Raw genomic sequence first — 24,886 nt, 5'->3', positions numbered from 1 at the left:
TTTTATATGGAAAATCTTCAAGAGACATTGCTAAGTGTTAAAAAAAAAAAAAAGTGCAAAAGACTGTGTATAATATGCTACCAATAGAGTTATCAAAACCATGGATAGAAAGTTTAATAGTGGTTGTCAGAGGATGTGGGAAAGGGTGAATGGGGAGGTATTGTTTAATGGGTATAGTTTCACTTTTACGGATGAAAGAGTTATGAAGATGGATAGTGGTGATGGTTGCACAACAATGTGAATGTATTTAATACCATTGAACTATAATATATATAAGCTTAAAAATAGGCCCTGGCCAGTGTGGCTCAGTTGGTTAGGTGTGGTCCTGCAGACCAGGGCAGGTCTCAGGTTCAATTCCCAGTCAGGGTACATGCCTGGATTGCAGGTTCGGTCCCAGTCAGGGCACATACAAAAAAAGTAACCAATCAATGTTTCTTTGCCTCTCTTTCTGCCTCCCTTCCCCTCTCTCTAAAATCAATAAGCATGTCCTTGGATAAGGATTAAAAAAATAGTTAAGATGATCATTGTTATGTGTATTTTACCACATACAAAAAAAAAAAATCTATTCAGAAAATAAATATGCTACCTATGGTATAAAAAAAAAGGAAAGCAGAATCTATATGGTGATTAAGCAATAAAATTAGAATTATGGGGTGATAGATAAGAAACTAAGGACAGTGGTACCTATAGGGGACAGGTGAGGACTAGGTAGATGGGAGACAAAGATGACAAGGAGAATTTTTGCTGCATTTTTTTTCTTACAGGTTTTGTTTTTGTAACAACAAAGTTAAATTTTTACCAACTCAAAAATTAAAGTTAAAAATGGAACATAAAAGTCTTTTAAAATCTTATAATTTAACAACTACTTACTTAGCATAGCCAGCAAAACATAGCCCTCACCCTCATGAAAGCTACTTATAGTAATAACTCCCCTCCCATAGACAGAGTTGCACTGAATAGAGTGCCAAGCACTTTCCATACACCACCTGATTGAAACTGACACTGGCCCTGCGGGATGGATACTGCTATTGATTGGTCAATCCGCCATGCAGGGGAGAAAACTGGGACTCCAAAAGGTGTTTAACCTGCCTAATTTCACCCAAGTAACAGGCAGAGCCTGACTCCAAAGGCTTTGCCTTGTACCCCCTGCCAGACCAGCTGGGACACCTCAGGGCTCTGTGAGCACAACATGAAAGAAACAACGAGGTGCTTGGTTTGCTTTATCCATGGAAAAGGGAGCCCAGCCTATAAATTTGATCTGGTTCAACTAGTTTAAAAATCAAATCCTTAACTGTATTAATCATGCCTTTTTATTTTCTGTATTTCAATGCTCTGACGTCAGGGGGGTCTGCTGACCTCAAAGGGACTGCCCCTCCCAGGGCAAGTCAATTTCTAGAGATAGTAAAAGATGCACCTGCAAGTGCACCTTTCGCATGTGACCCAGCCAACCCGGAGCCTGCGACCTATCCTGTGGGCACTCACACTCCTGGGCACTGTTCCCCCACCCTGATCACCCCAGGGCCAGGGACCACACAACTCCAGACAGCCACTGCAGCCCAAACCTGCCAAAATTATTCCAACTAGCTAATTCAAAATCCTCTTATCCTGCCTTGCATGTTCTTGTCCCAGGAAGCCACAGGAAAGGCTGTTGCCTGCGCTCTCCCTCATGCCCTCCACCTCCTGACCAGCGATGGTGCTTCCCGAGTGGCCGTGCGTGGTGTGGCCAGCCTTCTCCTCTTGGGAACTGTGAGTCACCAACCATCTTGTCAAAGGCAACCATCTCCTAATCTGTTGGCCTCACCAACACTGAATAATAATGAAACCTACATTTTAAATCACAAGCCTGCTAATCTTTTGTTGGGGAGATTGAAGGTAAAGGGCCATTTTTTAAAGCTTAGCAATTGTACTCTGTAGATGGGCTAAACTCTGCTATGACGAGGAGGTTGGAAGGTCTAGTTGTCTACACCATGCACTGGAGTTTTCAGGAGGTGGCCTTGGAGGCTGGGCTTTGAGGAGAGGGAGCAGAGGTGGGAGACAAGGGTCAGTGCAGGGAACAGGTCTGGCAACAAACATGGCAGCTGGCAGAAACACCTGGAGAATCAGCAAGGTACAGGCAACCCTGCCCATGTGGGGATGGCCGAGGGCCCCAGAGAGGTTGGCTCCTCCACTGACAGTGGCCTCCATGCCAGCAGGGGACACTGAAGGCCTGCCCCTAGGCCATGGTGCTGTGAGCTGAAGCATAAAGGCTGCAGAAGCCCCAAGAGGACAACAGCCCAGGTGCTAGAGGCCACGTTAGGGAGCCGGGAGATGAGAGATGTGGGTGCAGTGCATACGGACACTGACAAAGAAGTGAAGGTAAGGCAACCTCCACCCCAAGTACCTTCAGGAAGCCCCTGCTCTGTTGGATTCATGAGACACCCCAGCGGCAGACATGCAACCACTACCTTCCCATGTTGGGTCACTCCCAACATTTTCAAATGGTACCTTTCAAGAAATAGCAACATTTTGAGAACATTCTTCCTCTCGACTATCTTCCAAAAATAAATATTCATTATTGAGTGATTAAGAATAAGAGTTCTCAAGTCATCCTACCTGAGTTGAAAAGCCAGCTCTGCCTCTTGACAGCTGTGTGTCTGGGCACAGGTTATACACCCTTTCTGAGCCTGTTTCCTCTTCTGTAAAAGTAATCTATTCACTTGGCAAATAGGTGGTCAGCACCCACCATGGGTCAGGCACTGTTGTAGGTACTGGGGATACTGGCTGATCAAAATGGACAACCACCCCTGAACTGCTGAAGCTTCGAGAGAATAGTGCACACCTCTGAGGGTTCTTATAAAGCCAAAGTTGACTTACATTACGCCCTGTGTGTGCCTAGAGCATAAATGGGGCTTGATTAATGTCAGCTCCCTTCCTCCCAACCCCACTTACCATCTTGCCATCCTTCTCTGAATGTACCTATCCCACCGATCACTGTGAGAGCCACATTAGATCATGACTTGAAACGCTATTGTATAGAAGAAGTTAGATTCATTTTTGGTCATTCGTGATGGTAGAATAAAAGTGAAATCCTCAAAATCTTAGGGAGAAAGACTGTAACTCAATGGAAAGAAGAACTTTCCAACAGGAATCCAGGCCCAGAATGGGATTCTTCCTGACTCCAGCACAGCACTTCAAGGGTGGGAGAGATGAGACCCTGCCCTGATGACCCCAAAGGTTAGACAAGTGTCACCATCAGAGCCTCCTGCAGGAAAGGCTCACACAGCCCAGACTGGTAAACATGAAGGAAGCGCTGGCAATGGAAACCCAGCATGGTAAAGGCTGACTCAGGCAAGAATCATCTGGGGAAGATAAATCTAGGGGACATTTTGATGAGAAGAAGTGTTTTAAAGTGTCTCTTGGACTTCAAAAGGTGAGGGCGGGGAGGAGAACAGGAAATAGACAGTAGAAAAATCAGACAACACCTTAACGAGTGACAGAAATGAAGGTCACCAATGAGTGACATTATGTACGCCCAGGTCTCAGATCCTGATAGGGTCATAACACACCTAAGATGTGTTCTGGCCAGGAATTAGTAGCCAAACTTAATCATGAGAAAAATATCTGACTAACCCCAAAGGAGGGACATTCCAGTTTTTAAAATTGGGGTATTGCATTATTTCAAAATGTGCATTTTCATAATAGACAAAGGCTGCAGAAATAGTCAAGACTATAGGAGGCTATGGCAACACGTTGACTGAATTTAATATGAAAGTCTACACTGGATCCTGTACTGGGGAGGAGGGGTAATTGCTTAAAAAGACATTACTTGGTCAATTAATACAAATAGCAAATTAGATAAAAGTATGGCAACTATGTTAAATGTAATGAAGTTGATAACTGTGTTTTAATTATGTAAAATAATATCCTTATTCATAGGAAACATACACTTAAGTATTTGGGAATAAAGGGCCATGATGAATATAACTTACCTTCAAACAGCAAAGAAAGGGAGGGAGAAGGAGGGAAGGAAGCAGAGGGCTCAAGAGAGAATCTTGTAAAGCAAATGGTTAGAATGCGAACAATAAGTGAATCTGAATAAATAGTATATGGATGTTTTTTGTTCTATTTTTGCAACATTTCTACAATTTCAAAATTATTGCCTAAAAAAATGTCAGTTTCTCATTCTTTACCTTTTAAACTAAGAACATCGTCGTCGGCAGCCGTCCGTCTCGAGAGACGATGATGTAGCTTCTTAAGAGTCTATCTGCACCGCCGAGAATGGTTGTGCTGTCCGACTCGGGAGTGACACGGTATCTGTCTCCTCCCGTGTTGAATCGACATCTTGCGATGACGCTGGAGTGTCCTCTCCAGTGAAGCTGAAGCTACAGAGCCTGGGCAGGGTGATATGGAGGGTCTGCTGTTGCCCATGCAGCAGACCCCCCCTCTCTTCGCAGCTGAAGGGTCCAAGGGAAAGACGGAGTCAATACAGCTTGGCTTCAGGTGCGCCGCAGGAGTTGCCGGTGTTGACTACAACGTCAAACCGCCTTAGGGACTCCGGCTCCGGATTTTCTGTCGGGGTTTACTCCCTTAGCCTTTCCCCTGAAGAGGTATGCCGCAAGGCAGCGGAGGTTTTTTGGAGTCAGAGTTTTCCTTCTCTGAAACTAAGAACATACTGACTAAAATATGTAGACACATTCATCACTGACTCAGTTGCACCTTCCTCTCATTAGATTCAATGTGTCAGGTGTGCCAGGAAAGTCAGAGACCCCTGTCCTAGCCAGACACGCACACATGCATGAACTCAGGGGCGAGAAGGCACCAGGGAGCTCCTCAGCCCTCTACCATGTGTGCCTGGCCATGAGGGGCAGGAAATGAGGGCCAGGCGGATATTCCCACCCTGAGCCCTCCTGGCCTCTGGCAGCCTTCCCACCAATATCCGATTTCCTGGGGCTGCCCAAGGGTAACTCTAAATAGTTTTCCACTTCAATCCAGAGAAAAACAAAAACAAAACCTATTCTGAAAGCCAGGGGGATCCCCTGGATAGAATCCATGACAAAACAGAGTTATGAAAATCCTTGGACAATAAGGATTGGGTGAGGCTGAGGACAACGGGACAGTGAGCTGTAAATATTCCTGCCCAAGGGTCTGCCCAGGATTCCAGAAAGGTGGGCTTGCCAACCCATTTGCTGAAATCCAGGGGCTGAACTTGAGACTTACTTTCCCCAACTTCTAGCAACACAAACCATTTCTCTGCCTTTCTAAATGTCTACGTGCACACACATACACATCTGAGTGAGAGTACATCCCTGTGTGGACTCACACTGTAACAGAGCAAATGACAGATGACAAGCAGAGAGAAAATACCCTCCACACATAAAATAGACTGAGGGTTAAATATACAAACCACCATGAATTACTAAGAAAAAGACCAGCAACTCACAATATATAGGTAACTGGCAGAAGAAGAATGCAAGTGGGCGATAAATACATGAAAAGAGGCTCAACCTTACAAGGAATCAAGGAAACACGAATTATAAGATAACCAATTTTTTTCCATGGAACTAGCAAAAATAAAAAATCGAAGGTACTTTTTGTAAAAAAAATTTTATTTATTTACTTTTAGAAAGAGGGGAAGGGAAGGAGAAAGAGAGGGAAAGAAACATCAATGTCTGGTTGCCTCTCACGTACCCCTAACTAGAGACCTGGTCCGCAACCCAGGAATGTGCCCTGACTAGGAATTGAACTGGCAACCCTTTGGTTCGCAGGCCAGTGCTCAATCCACTGAGCCACACCAGCCAGGGCAATAGGTCCTTTTTTTATTCTGTTGGTAGACATAAATTAGGACAACATTATGATAAGTAATCTGGTAGAATCTATGAAAATGTTATATGCTCCTACCTTTTGATCCAGTAATCCCACTTCTAAGGACCTATCTGAATGAAAAAAATAGTACAAGGACAGAAACATTTGGGTAAAGATGTTCAATGGATAATCATCCAAGAGCAAGAAATTGGAAAGAAACTAAAGAGGAGCCGATATGGGTGCTATGGTGGGATAAGTACAGTGCACCCACATTGTGAAATCCACAGAACCACCATGTAAAACAGGTTGATCAGTACACACTGATGAAAAAAGTTCACGGTGAAGCAACAAAAAACAAGGTGCAGACCCATAGATTCCCTTTCTGTGTAAGGAAATGTATACACATGTATGTAAACAGATGCTTACATATGCTTAGGGAAAGTCAAGGGGGATATGTATCAAACTGTCAACAACAGACACTACTGGAGGGAACAAGGGGAAGATGAGGGGAGAACTTGTACTTTTTCCTTTGTAATTTTTTTAAGAATGGAGCTTATTTGTGCCTATAAAAATAGTTATAATTTTTAAGTTTTGTGAGGTTTTTAGTTTTTTTAAATAAAAGGATGTGTGTGCATATATGTATTCAATACATTGTTGCACACTCAAGTACAGCCATGTGCCCAGATGGGGCACAGGCACAGTCTAAGATGCACACACGGGTGTGGTTTATGCCTGTCCATCTATACAAGTCCTGTTACTACCAAGAGTTCCCACATACTGAACACCTTCGATGTGCCAAGCACTGAGTAGGCATTTGAAATCTGTGCATTATCTTATTTGAACTTTGTAACGGCCTTGCATTGTAGGTAGTTATTGCCATTGTCCTGATGAGGAAACAGAGGTTCAGAGAGGTCCAAGTCACAGACCGTGCCAGGAAGAGACTCACTACTGAGAGTGGGGTCCCTGAGAGAAGCCTCTGACCTTTTTTCTCATGCCACCGTTCCTGCCCTGCTCAGCTCCGGTGGACAGCCTGGGGGACTGAGACCGAGTGCTCTACATCAACACACTCCAGGTGTGGATGACAGGCACTGACTAGCCACACCTGCCCCCCACAGGTGCCTCCGTCATCTCCCAGGCATCCTTGCATGGGAGCCCTCTTATTAAAAGGACTAAGAATCATGTTCAGCTCCTTCCTGGAAATGTCCAGTCTTAATAGATTAAGCCCAGGGTCCCAGGAGGCACCAGGACATCCCCACCTCCACCCTGGGGGCACCAAGAGACAGCCCAACAGGGGATAGTCCCCTGTGTCAGGAAGGCCCACCGTTCCCAAAATATTTCCTAATAACTTGCTGTGGCATCCCCTTGTCGGTCTAAGCAGTCTGGCATACAAAGCAGCAGCCGCTGGGCTCCTAAGAGGAGCAAAACATTAAGCCATAAGCTGCCACCGACGCTTCAGTATGAATTAGTCCTTTTTCAAACTGTAGCTGGCTGAGAGCAGCCTTTGATGAGAAAGTGCTGAATCAGTGGGACTTGAAGTAACTGGGTGAGCAGGAGGGCAACACCAGAGAGAGAAGGAAAAGGGGGTGTGCCAAAAGGAACCACTGTTTATCGCGCAACCTCTTGTGGCAGGTGCCTTGCGTGTGCTTTAGCATTTGGTTCAATACTCCCTGCGGAGGAAGAAATAGGCTCACGGAGCTTAGGTGACCTGCTCTGGGCCACACAGCTGTTGAGACTGCACCCTAGCTTTTGCCAAAGTCCACACTCACTCCACTAGGCCAGCTTATCAAGCCCAGTGCAGGGGGTGAGGCAGAGCAGCTGCAGGAGGAAGGAGAAGGAGGCTCCCGAGCTGCCTGCTGGGCCCCCAGCCAGTGCAGGCGCCATGACTGCTGACACAGATCACAGGGGAAGTGAGGCAGACAAGGAGGCTCTGTGAGTGGATGACAAACCCCTCCATGCCCCACTTTATAGTGTCACCAGGTCACTAAAGGCTGCATGCAAGTGGCTCACACTCTTCCGGCCTCCCCTGGGCAGTTTCAAGACATGCTCATTTCTGCATCCTACTCCAGTTTATTCTTAATCAATTCAATGCAGAGCTCAGACACTGATCTATTTTAAAGCTTCCAGGTCTTCCCTGGCCAGGTAGCTCAGTTGGTTAGAGCATCATCCTGATACACCAAGGTTGCGGGTTTGACCTCTGGTTAGGGCACATACAACAATCAACTGATGAATGCATAAATAAGTGGAACAACAAATTAAGGTCTGTCTCTCTCTCTCTCTCTCTTCCTCTCCCTCTCTCCCCCTCCCCTTCCTCCTTCTCTCTAAAATCAATAAATTTTTTTTTAAATTGAAAGCTTCCAGGTCATTCTAACATGCAGCCAAGGTTTGGACCACTGTTCTAAAAATCTAGAGCTACACTGTCCAACACAGAGCCACTGCACACACTAGCTATTTACATTTAAGTTAATTAAAATTAAATTTAAGATTCACTAATGAGGCAGGATAGTGAGAAGATAGGAAAATTCCCTAGCAAGTAAAACTGAGACTGAGACAAGATAATTAAATAAGGCCAAACAATCTGACCAGTTTGCAGCTAGCTAGTGAATTGCAAGATGTTATCTTCACTAACCAAGGCCACTCGAGAACAAATGGGTTATGCCTCTTCTCCCTGACCAGAGAATACATAGCTTAAACCACTGGTTAGGGAGACAGAGGACAGAGAGACAACTAATGCCACTTGTACCAGCCAAACCCAAGGATGAATGAAGTTAGGGGAACAAATAACAAAAACCAGATTAGAGCCAGACCGGCCCAAGATAAGAGTAAAACAGTAAAGCTAACCAAAGAATAATCCCAAACTCTCCTATACACTCATTTTGATGCATCAGCATATTAAAAACACACCTGGAAAGCTGATGAATATTTTGCTAAAACCCTCCACTAAGATTCTCGCTGGCAGAAGAGAGATAAAAACCCTCAAGACAAAGACCAGGTACGGGCTCGTTCTGGAACATGCCCATACCTGTTCTCAAGGACTAACTTTTTACTTTCCTTCTAAATGCTAAGGGTCCCCACAAGACTTGAAACCAGGGTAGTGGCCGAGAGTGGCAGCGTGTCCTGGGCTTACCGCCTGACCCTGTCTCCTTTTCCCTGAATGTCCAGTGAGCTAACAGCAGCCCCGCCCTAGCTCACTCCTGTCCTATAACTCTCCTAGGAAGCCGAAGCAGAGCCCTGCTTAGTCTCTCTCCTGTTGTTTCTTCTATCCTAAGTCCTTCCTTTGTTTCACCATCCCAGCCTTAATAAATGTGTCTCAAAATCACCTAGACTCCTGTTGTGAAATATTTCCTGCATGAATTCAAGAACCCATACACTGCTGGCCAGCCTGAGGGAGACCGATTTGGGTCTGGCCCGAGTCTGTTGACAGTTCCTCAGTTACATTAGCCAACACAGAACAGTTCCATCATCTCAGAAAGTTCTACTGGGTAGCACTGGTCTGGAGTCTACATGAGTGGTTTCACCCCAGGCTGCACAGGAGAAATACCCAAAACCTGGGAGTTTGTAATGATGAACAGGCCCTGCCCCCAACCAATTAAATCAGAACGTGGCGGGGGAGGGGCCAGAGAGTGGTGTCTATAAAAGCTGCCAGGGATGCTATGGTGTAGCTGGATTAGATGCCTCTGGGCTGAACACCCCAGGGGTCCAATACCGCTGGTCTGGGGAATGGGGTCAGGGTCATGTCCCCTCCAGCGTCTCTCTGAGAAGCTCAGAGTAAACAGGAAATGAGCTGTTCAGTGCAGGCAGGGACAGGAGTCCAGCATCACCAGCTGGGATCGCAATGAGTGTCTCCCATCCTTAGGAGTAGAGTTTCGTTTTCTGTGCATTTCAAACCAGATTTTATAAACACAAAGTTTATTCACCCCCACCTCAGCTGGCTCTGGGGTTCCTCAGGCTTAGGGTGGGTGGGGTGCTGAGCAGCCAAGAAGAAGTTTCCAGCCTGAGATTCCCCTCCTGAGGTTTCCCAAGACCCCGGACCAATCTGGCACGACTAGGTCACCCAAAACTGCCATCAGCCATCAGGGGAAACAGAGAAGAGTCAAATGCTCCAAAAGCCATGGAGAAAGAGAGGAGAGGAGAGGTGGGAGAGACTCGGTGGAGGGAAAGACTAAAAGGAAAGGGAGGTGAAAAAGGAAAAGAAGCCAAGCGCGAGACTTTGAGACTCAAGAATAAGCAAGGCATTGAGGGGAACTCTAGAAACAGATGGAGGCAGAGGAGGGAGGTTAGGAAGAGAAGGTCAGGCAGAGGGAGACTGCAGAAGTGACCGACAGCAGAGGGCTGTGTACGATCTGCCTGCTGGCAAGAAGACCCAAGGAGGACCAGTCCTCACCGCACAGGACACACACCCGAAACTCCCAGCAATGAAACTCCCAGGGGGCTGCTGCAGGATAACCCAGGGGGCTGCTGCAGGATAACCCTGTGGAACCCCACCGAAACCCTGAGGACAATCAGATGACAATAGTCACCGTCATGCCTGTTATTTCTCTGTTTGCTTCCTGACCAGACCGGGACAACTAGAGGGTAGGGAGTAGATGTTCTATTTAAAATGTTCATTGAACTGAGGTCACTGAATTTCTTTCCCCTTTTCTCTTTCAAAATGAAAAATGTCACAGGCTTACTCTTGTCACTTCCAGGTATGCTTCTCCATTTTATAACTTTAGAATTTTTCATCTCGGATTCTTTTCTCACATTTCATGTGTAAAGTGAAAGTACTGTGAGGTTTAACCATGGAGGCCGTGGAACTACCTTGCAGGTACCCTGCCTGCCTCCCATAGCCCCAGCAGGTCTGACAGTCAGCAATCTGCTGTCAAGGCGGTGAACCCCAGTGGCTCCTACAACAAAGCCAGAATTCTGTCATTTCTACACGTGACAGTGCTGATCGGGCAACCTCTGAAATTATTCAGATATTTATGAAGGTAAGGTCAAATTTAAAATTGGTTTAATTAATATTTAATTTTTAATTGCTAGAAATGCAAAACTGAGGTATGTTTGGAAAACTCAAAAATACATTCAAATGGTTATCAGAAAGAAGTTTCTGGTAAACTGGGAACTTCTGTGAATTTGCTCTTCTGCAAACTGATGTTTGAGAAACTGATTAAGCAAGTACCCTGGTACTGCAGTGGACTAGTCAAAGGGGAACGAATATCCTGAGACCTAGCTTCCCTCCAGGAGGGAACCAACCAGAGGGCGCCAACCAGAGGGCCCCAGGGTGCAGCCTGACCACTAATGTGACCTCTGACCCACAGAGCCAAAACAGCCCGTGTACGGCATTGGCCTGGTGTCACCCTGAAGACCATCCTGGCCCTTGAATGGTCAAATATATGTTCATGGCTCCTGCTGTCACATTACCTCCATAGTCTTAGAAATCTCCCCACAGGGTCTGTAAAATGCTGAATCTGATCATGAAAGTGAAACTTGTATTTCCTCTGCATGTCTTGCAGTAACCAGATTGTCCTGCCAGCATCCTCAGGGAACTGAACGCTCTAGGAAGTTCCAGCAAATGAGCCCTCTAATCACAGCTCTGCTATCAGTAGCCTTTGAGAAAATTACTCAATCTCTCAGAGCCTCAGCTTCTCCATCTGTAATGCTGACAATTATAATATCAATAGTAGTATGTAACTGATTTAAAAAGATCAGGGCCAGACACTTGGCTAGCTCTCAGGAAATGTCAGCTGTTGCGGTTTTGCTAATATTATTGTCAGCCTAGAATTGGAGGCCCCTATCAATCTGGGCCCACTGCTCCTTTCTCACTGGGCTCACATGTCATGTGACTTGGTCCCACTTATAAGACCTTAGCTTGGCTGCCCTCCATGACCAGATACTGGAATGCCTCCCTTCTTCACCTCTCTAAAACCTACCTCAGCCTCTAAGACAGGCTGAGTGGTCTTCCTCCAAGAAGTCTTCCAGGACCACCCAGTGCTCAGCATCACTCCCTTCCTGATGTGCAGGTCCACCATTCTTGCCTGTTAAAGGCTGCCATGTTTTCTACAAAAATGTTTGCCTGTCTTGGAATAGTTTAGTGTGAACTGATTCAAGCGCCTGCCTGCTGTGCAGGTGGGGGCTGGTGAGGCCATGGGCCCCCACACCTTGCAGCCCCACCTCTGAAGGGCTCACTGAAACTGTCCCCACACTCCCCACACTTACCACCCCCTGTACCCATGGCCAACAGACCCACAGAGAAACAGTGGCAGTTGGGCTTTTCTTCCAAGCTTTATAAGATTTCAAACTCTCCAGGTGTCTTGCAGCCTGAGACTCTTGTAAACCTTCCTCAGGTCCCCGAACCCTCCCCACTTCCCTCTCCCCATCCTCCCACCTCAAGATAACACAGCCAGGCATCCCAGGACTCAGGCAGCATTGACCCAGTTCCCAAAGACTCCCCTGTGAGCAGATCACAAAAGAGCAAGGCCATCATGCCTGATTCTTATGCCCAGACCTCAGTAAATTGCTCCAAGAGCATGAATCCACCTCTGGTGACACCTAACACAGCTGCAGCTGCACCCCACCACTCCCAGAGGAGCTGCTGAACCCTTGTGCAGCCTCACAGGTTGCGTCTTCCAGGCCACACCACCTCCCAATCAACAGGGCCATCAATCTGCACACTCGGTTGGTCCTGCCCACCACCCACCCCCACCACCAGCACATACAAGGACCAGGAGCTCAATAACAAGAGAAAGGACCCATGGCCAGCCTAGAGAGCCTGCTTTTGCCACGCCACCACAACTTTGCTCCTGCTAGTCTGGAAACCTTCCCCACTACTATATGAAATAACAATGGAAAATGCTACCGCAGGGAGCTGTGAAGTCAGTGGGAACCATTATTACTGTTCTAACTTCCAAAACACGAATCTCACCTCAAGGCCCACCTCTTCCATGAAGCCCTCCTTGAGAGCTCCCTGCTGGTGGCCGGCCTACCCGCCTCCTGCAGTGTGCCTGCCACTGCCCTCACCAGTCTGGGCAGGGCAAGGAGAAAGGACCATGCCCAGGCACCCAAGCTGGAGCAGAACACAGGATGCCTTCTTCTCCCCACTCCCCACTCCCTGGGGCACAGGTTGTCTGTGCAAACACATGCACCCCCAATTCTAGCCCATCTTCTTTTCCTGCAGCCTGGGCAGCTCTCAGGTTTACCCATGGCTAGGTTTTAGAGGCTACAGCCAAGCCGTTCCCCAACATCCATCCACCACTGTGCCAGGCCCAGAAGAGGCAGGTGTTCCATAAATGCTGAGTTGAAACACCAGCTCTCAGGGGCCCAGATTCTGGAATAAACATCCACCGTGACCCTCCCTGTACCTGCAGGCCACAGAGACCCCTTGCCCGCCTCACCTGTTCCTCCCCATTGTCTCATGGTCTTTGACCACCACATGAAGCTCAGAGCCCTGGTCCAGGGGGATGCCCTTAAGGTCCCACTCAAAGCCCTAGAAGAAAAGGAGAAAAGACATCATAACTTGTGGCCCCCTAGAAGAAGAAACTGTGTCTGGTTCACCCTAATCCCTCAATGACACTCAGTAGGCATCCATAAATGAGGCTGGGAGTACCGGGTGGATGGATAAATGAGTTAATGAAAGAATACATGAGGGACAGGGTTCCAGAGCTTCAGAGTGACAGTGAGAGCTGCAGACAGCGGAAGAGAGGAGGCTAGGCTCCCAGAACCCCATCCCCAACTCAGTTCCACCAATTGCCAGGCCTAGAAGCACAGCTCGGGGACATGCCCAGTGATCCTGCAGGGTCCGCAGGCACCAAGGTCAATGTGCTCATCCAGAAGTCAGGCCCTGCCGTGGGGGGCAGCATGAGTTAGTGCCACATGGGGGAGGCCCAGCCAGAAGCCCCACTACCTTCCTCAGTGCAAAGATGGCCCTGAGCAACCCAACCCCATCCACACAAGGCAGCCAGGGAGTCATGTGCAGGGAGCTGGTGAAGGGCAAGGAGCCAGCAGGGACCAAGGAGGTCCTGGTGCATCTGGCAGAGCTATGGGAAAGAGGTGAGCTTTGGGTAGGGAGAACGGCCTGTGTGAGGGAGACAAAGCAGGCAAGAGAGCTGCTAAATACCCTCTACCTGGCTGACCAGCGCTGCAGGAAACAGAGACAGACACCTTACTCCTCCCAATGCCACACCCATATCACAAGGCAGACGCCTCTGTTGACCTGGCATGCCAGGCCACCAGCCGTCCTCCCAGGTGCCAGGAGGAGTTAGTGGGCACACTGGACCACGAGCCCCTCCCCTCCTTGACAGTATCACTGAGAAAGCCCCCTTCCTGCACAAGCCCCCTGTCTTGTCCCTGTAGAATTAGTGGCAGCAGCGAGACAGGAAGAGAGGGAGCATGAGCAAACTCGCATACCTCATTCCACACAGGGTTCACGTTGTTCTTGATGACTTTGGTTCTCTTCTTCACCCCTACAAGATACAAAAAAGGGGAGTGAGAAACTATGCCACGCCTGCACCTCCCATCAAGTTATGGTCAGCTTCTCAGACACACACCGCAGCTCGCCCACCAAAGGAAACCCTACAAAACCAACGGCTGCCCTGAAAACCCCACAGTGTGCACAAGTGCCCAGCGCCAATCACATGACCTCTGTCTCGGCTCTGCGATGGAGAAACAGCAGCCCCATCAGAAGGATGTTTTTGAAGGAAAATACCCAGGCTGACTTTTCTTAATGAGTTTGTTATTGTTAGTCCTGACTTCCTAAATAAAGTTTTTCAGTTGTACATTTTCTGACTCTCAGAATGAATGATCTTCATAGAAAATATTCCACTTTTCTTTATATAGTCATTTACCTCCACATATAATTCCATTCATGTGAAATGTCTAAAATAAGCAAATCCACAATAAGTAGTTTCAAGAGGCTGGGGGGACATGGGAATGAGGAGTAAATGCTTAATGGAGGTTTCTTTTGGGGATGATGAAATGATTGGGGTTGAGACAGGGATGATGGTTGCACAGCATTGTGAATATACTAAAAACTATTTAAGCTGTACACTTTTAAGTAGTTAAAATGGTGAATTTTGGAGAATGTGAACTTTATCTCAATTAAAAAAAAAATATCCAGCTTGTCCTGGCCTTGAAGGGGTCTGCCTGAAGTAGGCTGTTCCAAGGTAGTTCTAGCTATTCATGAGACCTGGGGCAAGGTAATGCAGAATGCTTTGGGGTAGACAACAATAAGAACTAACACTGTGATGGCAGAGATCAGGCCCACAGTGCCCCAGATGATGGACAGACAGAGTGCTTCCTCTGGAGCCTTGAACACAAGGCATGGATGACAGGCCCAAAGGGGGCTAAGTGTGTCCCAGTCTTCCATAAGCAACAAAACAGAAAGAATTCTGTGTTCAAAAGGATGATTCAACATTGAGCAAGACAAAGAATTTATATATGAGTTGGATCTTAAAGATCGCATGGTTTGCCCTGGCCAGCGTGGTTCAGATGGTTGTAGTGTTGTCCCATAAACTGAAATGTCATGGGTTTGAATTCCAGTCAGGGCACATGCCTAAGTTTCGGATTCGGTCCCCAGTGAGGGTGCATATGAGAGGCAATAGATCGATGTTTCTCACACCAGTGTTTCTCTCCCTTCTCCTCTCTCTAAAATCAGTAAGCATGTCCTTGGATGAGGAGGGAGGAAGGAAGGGAGAGAGGGAGGGAGGGAGGAAGGAAAATGATCACATAGTTCAACTGCCCCTGTACAAGGCTCTCCAGTGAGAAGCCTTTGATCTCCACCTGGCCTGCCCAGACTCCACCGAGCCTGGACCAAGAAAGCCCCTCAAGATTCTGGAAACATCTTCCAGGACCCTGAGGCCTTCTCTGAAGCTGAGCAATGTTAGCGCAATATAACTGGCTTCCATGAAGGGCAGCTCCCACCTCAGACATTTCAGAGCATAAAACAGAGGAAAGCAGAGACGTGTCAAGAACACGAGCAAGGTTTGGGGAAGAATTTGGAGGAGAGAACAGAGGAAGAGAGAACAAAGAAAAATCGTGGTGAAAGAAACATCTAAGGGAGAGGCAGAGCAGGGCCTGGTAGATTCCAGGGCAATTATGTTGAAAATGGTTGCTCAGCTTTGGAAGTTCCCTCAGACACAGAGAGATGCTGATCAACCTCCCACAGAGGAAGAGCATGAGCTCCCAAACCCCGCACCACCTGTGGCAAATCCATGATGTGGGAACAGAACCTGAACTTTGGGATTCCAAAGACCACCATAAAACACACTTGTGTGTGTGTGTGTGCGTGCGTGCGTGCGTGCGTGTGTGTGTGACCTAAGGGCAACAATTCCCAAACATTCTGGTCACAGGACATGAATCTTAAAAATTATTGAGGACCTCAAAGAGTTTTTATTAAGGTGCTTGTATCTATCGACTTTTACCATGCTAGAAATTAAAACTGAGGCATTTAAAAATATTCACTTAGTAATTAATTTTTAATTAACAATAACAAGCTCAGGACATGTTAACATAAGTGGCATATTTTATGAAAAATAATTAAGTTCCTAAACAAAGGAAAAAGAAAAGTGACACTGTTTACATGTTGCAAATCTCCTTAATGCCTGGCTGGGTTCTCATATCTAGTTCTACATTCAACATGTTGAGGTGTCTTGTTTTGGTTGATATTTATAAAGAAAATCCAACCAGATACAGTTGGAAAAAGAGGCATATTTTAATAAGTTTTCATATACTGTGGATAGCCTTTGATACTACACCAAAACTCAACAAGTAGCATTTCTTAAACTTAAAGGTGAGTGGCAATGTAAAATCTGAAAGCAGACTGATGAACATTTTGTACTCTGTTACATTAGAATCCTTTGTTCTAGCTGCAGTTTGAATGAATCTCTTACCCATGCATGATTCTGTAACATATTGAATTGGTCATTCAGGAAATTTTTGTTCATCGAGTTATGTAAACCTTGGAAATGTTGACACATTTCATTATATAATACTGAAAAAAATCACATTTATTGATATCACCATCAATCTCAACAGAAAAATTATTAAATATTGGGAAGCTGGAAGATACCAGTTTTCTAAAGTTCCAATTTTTGTTTGAAAGCCCAAAGTTTATGACTGGCAACCTTCAGCTTGAAGTGGCAGGCTCACTCATTCGTTTTCAAGAAAATGTCTGCCAAATGCCCTCATCTGAATAATCACAGCTTCTCAGTCATTGTTTCAAGTAAAAACAGTATTTCATGAAAAAAATGACTAGCTTAGCTTGCAATTCACAAGCAGTCACACAAGTGATTTTTCTTGTAACAATCATGTCTTGGTGTGTAGCACACGTGCTCTCCACATACTTCCCAGGTCAACACACGAACTGCTATTAACACATGTACTTGAGGATCAAGATTAATATAATTAGTAACTACTGCTTTATCAAGGACATTCTTCCATGACACTGGCTTTTTTTTTTTACTGAAACTACATGAGGGCAAAGAAAAGTGCAATTTGATGCTAAGACCTTCATGATTATTAAGGCAACAGCTATGGCGCCTTCCATTGCTGTCACTGCAGATGGCAACCCAGTGAAAAAGGCAAATAGCATCTTAGTGTTATTGTGAAAATAGTTTTGACCTTGCTGTCCTGCTCAAAGAATCTTGGCGATTTCCCAGGGGTCTATGTACAGCACCTAAAAAAGTTCTTAGGAAATTTATTAAATATTTCACCCTCTGTTTCTTCATCTGTAAGATCATAGTAATGCCTCCCTATGGTGTTGTTATGAAAATTAGACAAGATAGGATGAGTGAGGTGCCCAGCAGACAGCATACTCATTGAATATAAGCCTACCTCCTCTCCCCTTCCCTCTGTGCCCCACTCTGAATGAACTCCTACTGATTCTTCAATACTCAGCTCATTTTCTTCTCTGATAAGCCTCCCTTGACTTTCCTAAAGATGGTTGTAATCTGTGACCACATGTACCAGACAGCAGGATAACTGTGTGTTTCTACATCTGTCTTCCCAACAGGATAATGAATTTCAGAGGGCCGACGCCATGCCTTACCATGTTAGTAACCCTACTATATAGTGAGGCCCCCAGAATTAGGCTCTGAATGAATGGGTCTTTTTCTTCCCCAAGTTGGCTGCAAGTTCACTTCCTCACCAGAGGATGGAGTCACTGTTCTCAGAGAATGCAATAAGAATGTATTTATAGTATGGCTGTGCATCAATGAATGGGGGGATGAAATGAGGCCCATTAGAAGGGGTGTCCTGGGAGGGGCACCAGTTATCTTCTCAAAACTGGTCCAGTCTGCCCTGACTGAAACACTCTAAATCTCCTTGGGGGCTATGCTGGTGTGCCTCCAGTAGACATTTAGACACATGGCTTTGGAGTCATTCAAATAACAGCCACTACCGTATGACCATAGGCGGGACTTTTAACATCTCTAGGCCTTAGCCCTCTTGGCAATAAATTAATCATGAAGATCTACTTTATGAGATTTTGAAAGGATATAAGATGCTATCTAAGTCTCTATTTCCCCTCCCCTATCAATTCCCTATGATCTACAGGAGTAACATGGAAAATTCCATCTGCAGCCTCTCTTGAGTTGTCTAATTGGAAGCATTTCCTGGTACTCCTGCCTAGTATTAATTGAGCAGTGTCTGTGTGCCAAGTCCTGTGCAAAATATCTTTTAAATGTTTCCACTTCCTGGTCTCCCTAAAGATGATGAGAGCAAAGGCCTCAATAAGGTTTCACTAAGTCCTGGTTGGAAGGGCCAACTATGGGACCCTCTGGATGACATTGAGGGGTCACTGATGGGGCATTACAGCCCCTAAAGAGGAGCAAGAAAGGAATGAAACATTAAGCGAGCACAATCACATGATGGATCTACAGACGCCAAGAAAAGGGAAGGCACACTGCTAATTAGGAAACAGTTAAGAAAATAGTTCCTTCCTCATCATGGATTTAGACCTGACATGTCCTTGCTAATTAATTTTGGCATGAGAGATGTGGCTTTGTGCATGTAATGTAACAGACTTAAAGATAAAGGAGAGCTCACAGCTCATGCTGGGGTTTAGGGGGTTGCTCTGCTGAACTGTGGGCTAGCAGGCATCCATGAGAATTGTGCTGAAGCCATGGGTTATTCCCCCAGACTGAAAGACTCAGCGAAGAAGAAGAAACCTACTCTTCTGTCCCCCATGGAAATTCTTCATTTGTTTCCCCAAGCCTACCCACACAACTCTACCCCACTCCTAAACCAGAGTATCCCCATGCTGCACGTGGTGATTTTCCAATTACGCACTGAGACCCATTACAGGGCCATGACGTCAATTGAGTGAGTTGTCCAATATGTCTTTATAATGACAGAACAGACCAGAGAAGAAAGTATCAGAAAACATCCTTCATCAGAAGAGCACTACTGCTTGAAACTTTTTATTATATTTTCACATATATTTATGTATGTGTATTATACCTTAATGTAAAATATGTCTTATTGTATGTAACAATCCAAAAAATTTGAAAATATTGCCTTAAAGGAAGATTGTCTGAGGAGAACTGGAGAACAGAGAAATCACTATCTTGGCCCTTGAGTGTCAAGAGCCAAGGTGTGTGGCAGCAATAATATAGAACACCGCCTGGCCCCTCCCCAAAGCCAACTCTGATAAAGACCGTGGACTGAGGTGGGAGAAGTGAGGAAAGCCTCAGAGACAGGTAGGAAGCCAGATCATCCTCCTGCAGCCAGAGCTGGGGGCCACCCGGCTAAGCAATCTCTACTGGCAAGTGCCCCACATTTATGCTGATACCTCAGTGTCAGATGCACAAGGAGTCACATCACTGCCCTTCTGCTCACCACCTGGTAAAGTCTACCAGGGTTATTGTCCCCCCTAGTGGTCTGGGCTCCAAGCCCATGTTCTGGGACAGACACTTCTCAGGGGCCCAAGATGCTTGGTAGCCCCCCAGGGCCCGGACACACACAGGGGTTACAGTGTGGAAGGGAGCACCCAACCAGCTGCCAATCTCCAGTAGCCAAGATAGGACAGACCACCTACCCCCCCCAACTCAGTTATAAAGGTCACGGTACATTTGGGAAGCAGAGAAAATGCTTGTTTTCATAACACTGATGACAATGGGATCTTTGGGACAAGTGGAATCACAGTTTGTAATGTGGGAGTGTCTTATGCCAGTCAAAGGACGGTTTAAAGAAAGGCTGAGAAATACTGGCCTATTTCCCATTGCATCTTTAAGGCACCAAGGTCCAGATGTCCATCAACAGATAAATTGATAAACAGAATGTGGGATATCCATACAATGGCATATTATTGAGCCTTAAAAGGAAGGCAATTCTGACACGTGCTACCACTTGTATCAATGTTGAAAACATGATTCTCAACGAAACAAGCCAGACACAAAAGGACAAATATACGATTCGACTTATATGAGGTACTTAAAATAGTCAAATCCATAGACACAGAAAGTACAAGTTACCAGGGGCTGAGGGGAGGAAGAGTGGGGGTATTATTCAGTGGGCATGGAGAGACAATTTGGGATAATAAAACAAGCTCTGGAGATGGATAATGGTGGTGGTCGCACAACAATGTGAATGTGCTGAATATGACTGGATTGTACACTTAAAAACAGTTAGAGTGGTAAATTTTTTATGTATAGTTTTCCACAATAAAAATAATTTTAAGGCACCAAGAAGTGAAACAGCTCAACACTTCCAGTGAGGGACATTGATGTTCATGAGGGGAATGCTGGAAACAAACATGTACAGATATGCCTGCTGTTATGCTGGGAGCTGGGTTAATTAAAGGGGCTGCAGATGCCACCGCCACCCTGCCCTCATAGCCACGCTGAGAAAGCTGAAAATGTAGGGGAGAGATCCTGCTATTTCCAAGGATGGCTCCACTGAGCAACGTCCTGGCCATCAAGCCCCTGCACGGTGCCCCTCCACATTGATCGGAGCCAGCCCTGTGACTCAGGGTAGGGCCAGCAGCTTCTCGTTGCATGCCTTTGGGAGCCCTGAACGCCTGTGTAAGAAGTTCAGCTACTCTGTTGCAGGGGTTGTCCTAGAGGCCTCGGGAAAAGGAAAGGTCCTGAGGCCCCATGGAGAGAAAGAAAGGCCCAGAAGTCCCTGCACTCCATCCAGAGGATGGTGGGAGTCAAAACAGAAGTAGTCACAGGCTACATAAACCCAGCAGGGACTCAGAGAGATATCTATACACCCATGTCCATAGCAGCATTATTCACAGTACTAAACCGTGTAAGCAACCCAAGCATCCAGTGACAGATAAATGGATAAGCAAAACGTGAGATGTACATACAATGGAATATTATTTGGCCTTTAAAAAAAAGGAAATTCTGACACATGCTACAGCATGGATGAACCTTAAGGGCATTATGCTAAGTGAAATAAGCCGGTTACCAGGGGCTTGGGGAGGAGGGAGTGGAGAGATATTATTTAATGGGTACAGAGTTTCAGTGAGAGAAGATGAAAGAGTTCTGGAAATGATGGTGGGGATGGTTGCACAACAATATGAAGTACTTAAGGCCACTGCACTGTACACTTACAAATGGTTAAGATGGTCTATTTTTTGTTGTGTATATTACCACAATTTTTTTTAAAGCCCAGCGGGGAGATGTGAGGACACAGGCTGTGGGGCTGCGTGTACGACAGTGTCTGGGTGCAGAAGGGGTAGGGGAAGTAGCAGAGGATGTCCCACATTCTGACGGGGGAGCATGGCCAGCTAGGGTGCCATTCACCTAGAGAGGGAGCAGAGGGGGTGAGAGGAGATGGAGTGTCCCAGACTTCCACAAAGAGACAGGCGGTTTCTGCTCAGGGTGAAGGCAGCCTCAACTCAGCCTCTCATTTGTTACTCAAATACTTACCGAGGACCTGCTCTGTACTGAGCACTCTCTGGACACTTCATTGGAATACCATCAGACAAAGAAAACGAGGGCAAGTCAGAAAGTCAGCAGGCCACCAAAGGCAGAGGCGACTGAAGGGAGAAAAGACAGCTCTGGCTTCTGCTGAAGGAAAGTCTGCTTTACATCTTGGCACAGATTTCCACCCACCAAAAAAAGGGTAGGCTTTTTAAAGCCTGGGCACCCCAAGAACTGGGCAGCTGTCATTTCCTGCCATACCCAGCAGAAGCCCTGTCCTTCTTACTCACAAGGACTCGCACCCCATCTCCCTCTTCCTAAATCCTGACTGAAACCACACTTCCTGGGAAACAAGCAGCCAGCATACTTGCAGTGGTGACTGGTGCGTATACCGAGGTGGTGGAGCGTACTCTCAGAGGGGTAATTTTGAAATCCAAAAGGCCAATTAGAAACATCAGTGTGTGAGAGATACATTGATCAGTTGCCTCTCACACGCCCCCAACTGGGGAACCTGGCCCACAACCAAGGCATGTGCTGGACTGGGAATCGAATTGGCAACCTTTTGGCTCGCAGGCCAGTTCTCAATCCACAGAACCACACCAGCCAGGGCTATAATATATCCTTTTATTCATTGAGTACACATTATGTTCACAAAAAGAAATCATAAGGTTGTTTACAATGTTTTACAGTCACTGCTGATATTTAAAAAACCAGATTCAGAGAATCCAGTGCCCCCTCAGCCCACCTCCCCTACACAAGTGAATCAGGGCTGCCCCTCAGGTGTGCCTCAGTCTTCAGGCAGTTCTATAAGATTCCCCCAAGCTCTGACCCAAAGTCTAGAGACCCCCAGGAGACAGAAGGGAGGAGGAAGTGGGGTTAGCTGGAGAGGCAAGGGGAGGGATGAGGGAGAGAGAAGAGACAGTAAGATTCAGTTTTCTTGTTTGTAGCTTGGGGAAGCCCATAGGAATTCTCCAAGTGGCAACACAGGAAATCCAACCTTCAAAAAAATAAGGTTTGAGCTCCAAGGGAACAGAGATCTGGTTTTGTTCTTAGATGTATCCCCAGCACCTGGAACAGCACCCAGTCCATCATAGGTGCTGAATACATATGTGCTCAATGAGTTAAATGCATGAATGGATGAACATAAATAATCACATTCCAGGGTAGAAAATGGGCAGGGCATAAGAAAGGACAGATCACTAAATACTATAGGAAATGAAGCTGCTCATTGACAAAGACCATCAGTCAAAAATATCTACCATGGCCCAGGTTCTCATGGTAGTTTTAGTTAACTAATTAATTAATGCAAGAACAAAGGAATGATAAGAATTCATTAATCCCATCTACCCTGAAGCCTGGAGACAGGGAAACCAAAAAAGCGCCCTTGGTCTCGGGCCTTCCAGAGCTCATAGTCTATTTTGGGAGGCAGATCTTGAAATTACACCCGAGGCTGGAATGCTGCAGGAACAACTGCATGGAAAGTGGGGCCAGCCAGGCCATGCACTTGGGGCTGTGTGTGGGAGCAGGACACAGTGCAGGCTGGCTTCACAGCCCCATCTGTGCCACGAGGGGGTTGGACTCAGGGGTTCTCATCCCTGACAGCACATCTGACATATTTGGAGATTGTGTAGAAACACCTGTATCTGGGCCCTTCCTCCAGAGATTTAGCTTCTAGAGAGGCGGGAACAAGCAATGAATTGTTTTTAAAGCTCTCCACCTGACTCTGATGTGCAGCCAGGGTTGAATACCCCAGACAAGATGATGTGTAAATTCTGGGTCCAATGTTAATGACCTCTCTCTCTAAGCATCAGCTCAGCTCCAAACTCCAACATGAATTACCCCTGGGAGGGAAGGGGGGTGTCAAGTTAATTTCACCTTTCACCACATCTCACCTCAATTTCTTTCAATGTGTGTGTCCAAAATGGAACCACCTGACTCAAGTAAGTGATCAATGCTGATTTTCAGGTCACTTTGACATGCTGCATCAGAACCTCTATGGATGGGACCCAGGTATCTGTCTTTCAAGCACACTCTCCAGAAGATTCTCAGGCACAGGAAAGTGTGAAGACCACTGCCCCAGACTGCATGGTGGCCAGAGGCTGGACCAGAAAAGGCACGAACTGCAGAGCACATACTGGCACTCAGCCCTGGGCATCCTGATCCCCAGTGCTGAGGATAGGCTGCTGCTCTCAAGGAGTCACTGGATCCTAAGTGTGGAGCTGAGTACTAAGCACAGACAGGCTGGGGTGAGTGTGCTCACTAGGTGCTGTACATCCAGAGAGGAGAAACTAATGATAGCCAGGGGAATCCTGGGTACCTCCGTGGAGAAGGTGATATTGCAGCAGGGCTTTGAAAGATGAATGCATTAGAACAATTGGGTAGATTACATTCTATCCTTTTTCAGTTTTTCTCAGGGCTGTGCCTAAATAGTAAGGCATCGTGAAGGGTGGGTGGGGCATGCAGAGATTGAGGGAGGATAGCAGCTATGCACACAGAGTACCTGGCCCAGAGCAACAACCAAGAGGGACATCAATAGGTTGCCTATGAAGTCACTTATGTGACTCAAAGGTATTGCCCACTCCAAGCACTGGCAGTTCCCAGTCACACCACTAACCTGGACACATCACTGAACTTCCCCGGGTTTCCACATCCTTACCTGTGGAATGAGATTAGTAGCTACCAGAAGACTGTTACAGAACCAAGGAAAGAGAGCTGTGAACAGACCCCAAAGCGTTCCAAAACATCTGAGAGAATTAGGCTGATGTAGGCCCCTGGGCTCAGGGTCCTTTGGAAACTTCATTTCCCACCAGTGGTGGCCTCACAATTTCTGTACAGGAACAGCTTAGGCAGAGTCTGACGGACAGGGGAGAGCTAGAAATCTTGTCCTGAAACTTCATAGTGGGCATCCAGGAATGTAACCAATGAATGAAAATAGCAGTTTTCTAAAATATATCAACTCACACTTCTCAGAAAAGAAGTATGATGTAAATTACCCCATAACAAAGAATTAAAGCTGCACATAGGCCTCACTTTGCCAAACTGTCTTTCATGTGTGGTTATCAGTATGGAATATTTGGGGATGGATAGGGAGCAGATGGAGATCCTGAGTCAGAGCTAAAAGTGCCCCCATTGTTTTCAAGCCTTGTGAAAACACCGGCCATTTCTTTTTCTAGATTTGACTGTCTTTTGTGATACACATATTATTTTAATTCCACAAAACCACAGGATATGCATCCTGGTAAGAGGAAAACTCTCCTCTCCTT

General features: G+C 46.4%; 1 protein-coding gene across 1 annotated transcript in view; it reads right to left on the bottom strand.

Moving 5' to 3' along the window:
* Positions 1-24,886, bottom strand: part of DYSF (dysferlin) — a 206,061-nt gene that overhangs the window by 169,169 nt on the left and 12,006 nt on the right. Inside the window, 2 exon segments of the mRNA XM_090281506.1 lie at positions 13,152-13,243; positions 14,164-14,219. Of these exon segments, the coding sequence (XP_090137632.1) occupies positions 13,152-13,243; positions 14,164-14,219 (148 nt within the window).

This window comes from Furipterus horrens, unplaced genomic scaffold, assembly GCF_987537825.1.
Source record: "Furipterus horrens unplaced genomic scaffold, mFurHor1.1.pri manual_scaffold_6, whole genome shotgun sequence".
In the NCBI taxonomy this organism is placed as follows: Eukaryota; Metazoa; Chordata; class Mammalia; order Chiroptera; family Furipteridae; genus Furipterus; species Furipterus horrens.
This window is presented reverse-complemented; position numbering and strand designations above follow the sequence as displayed.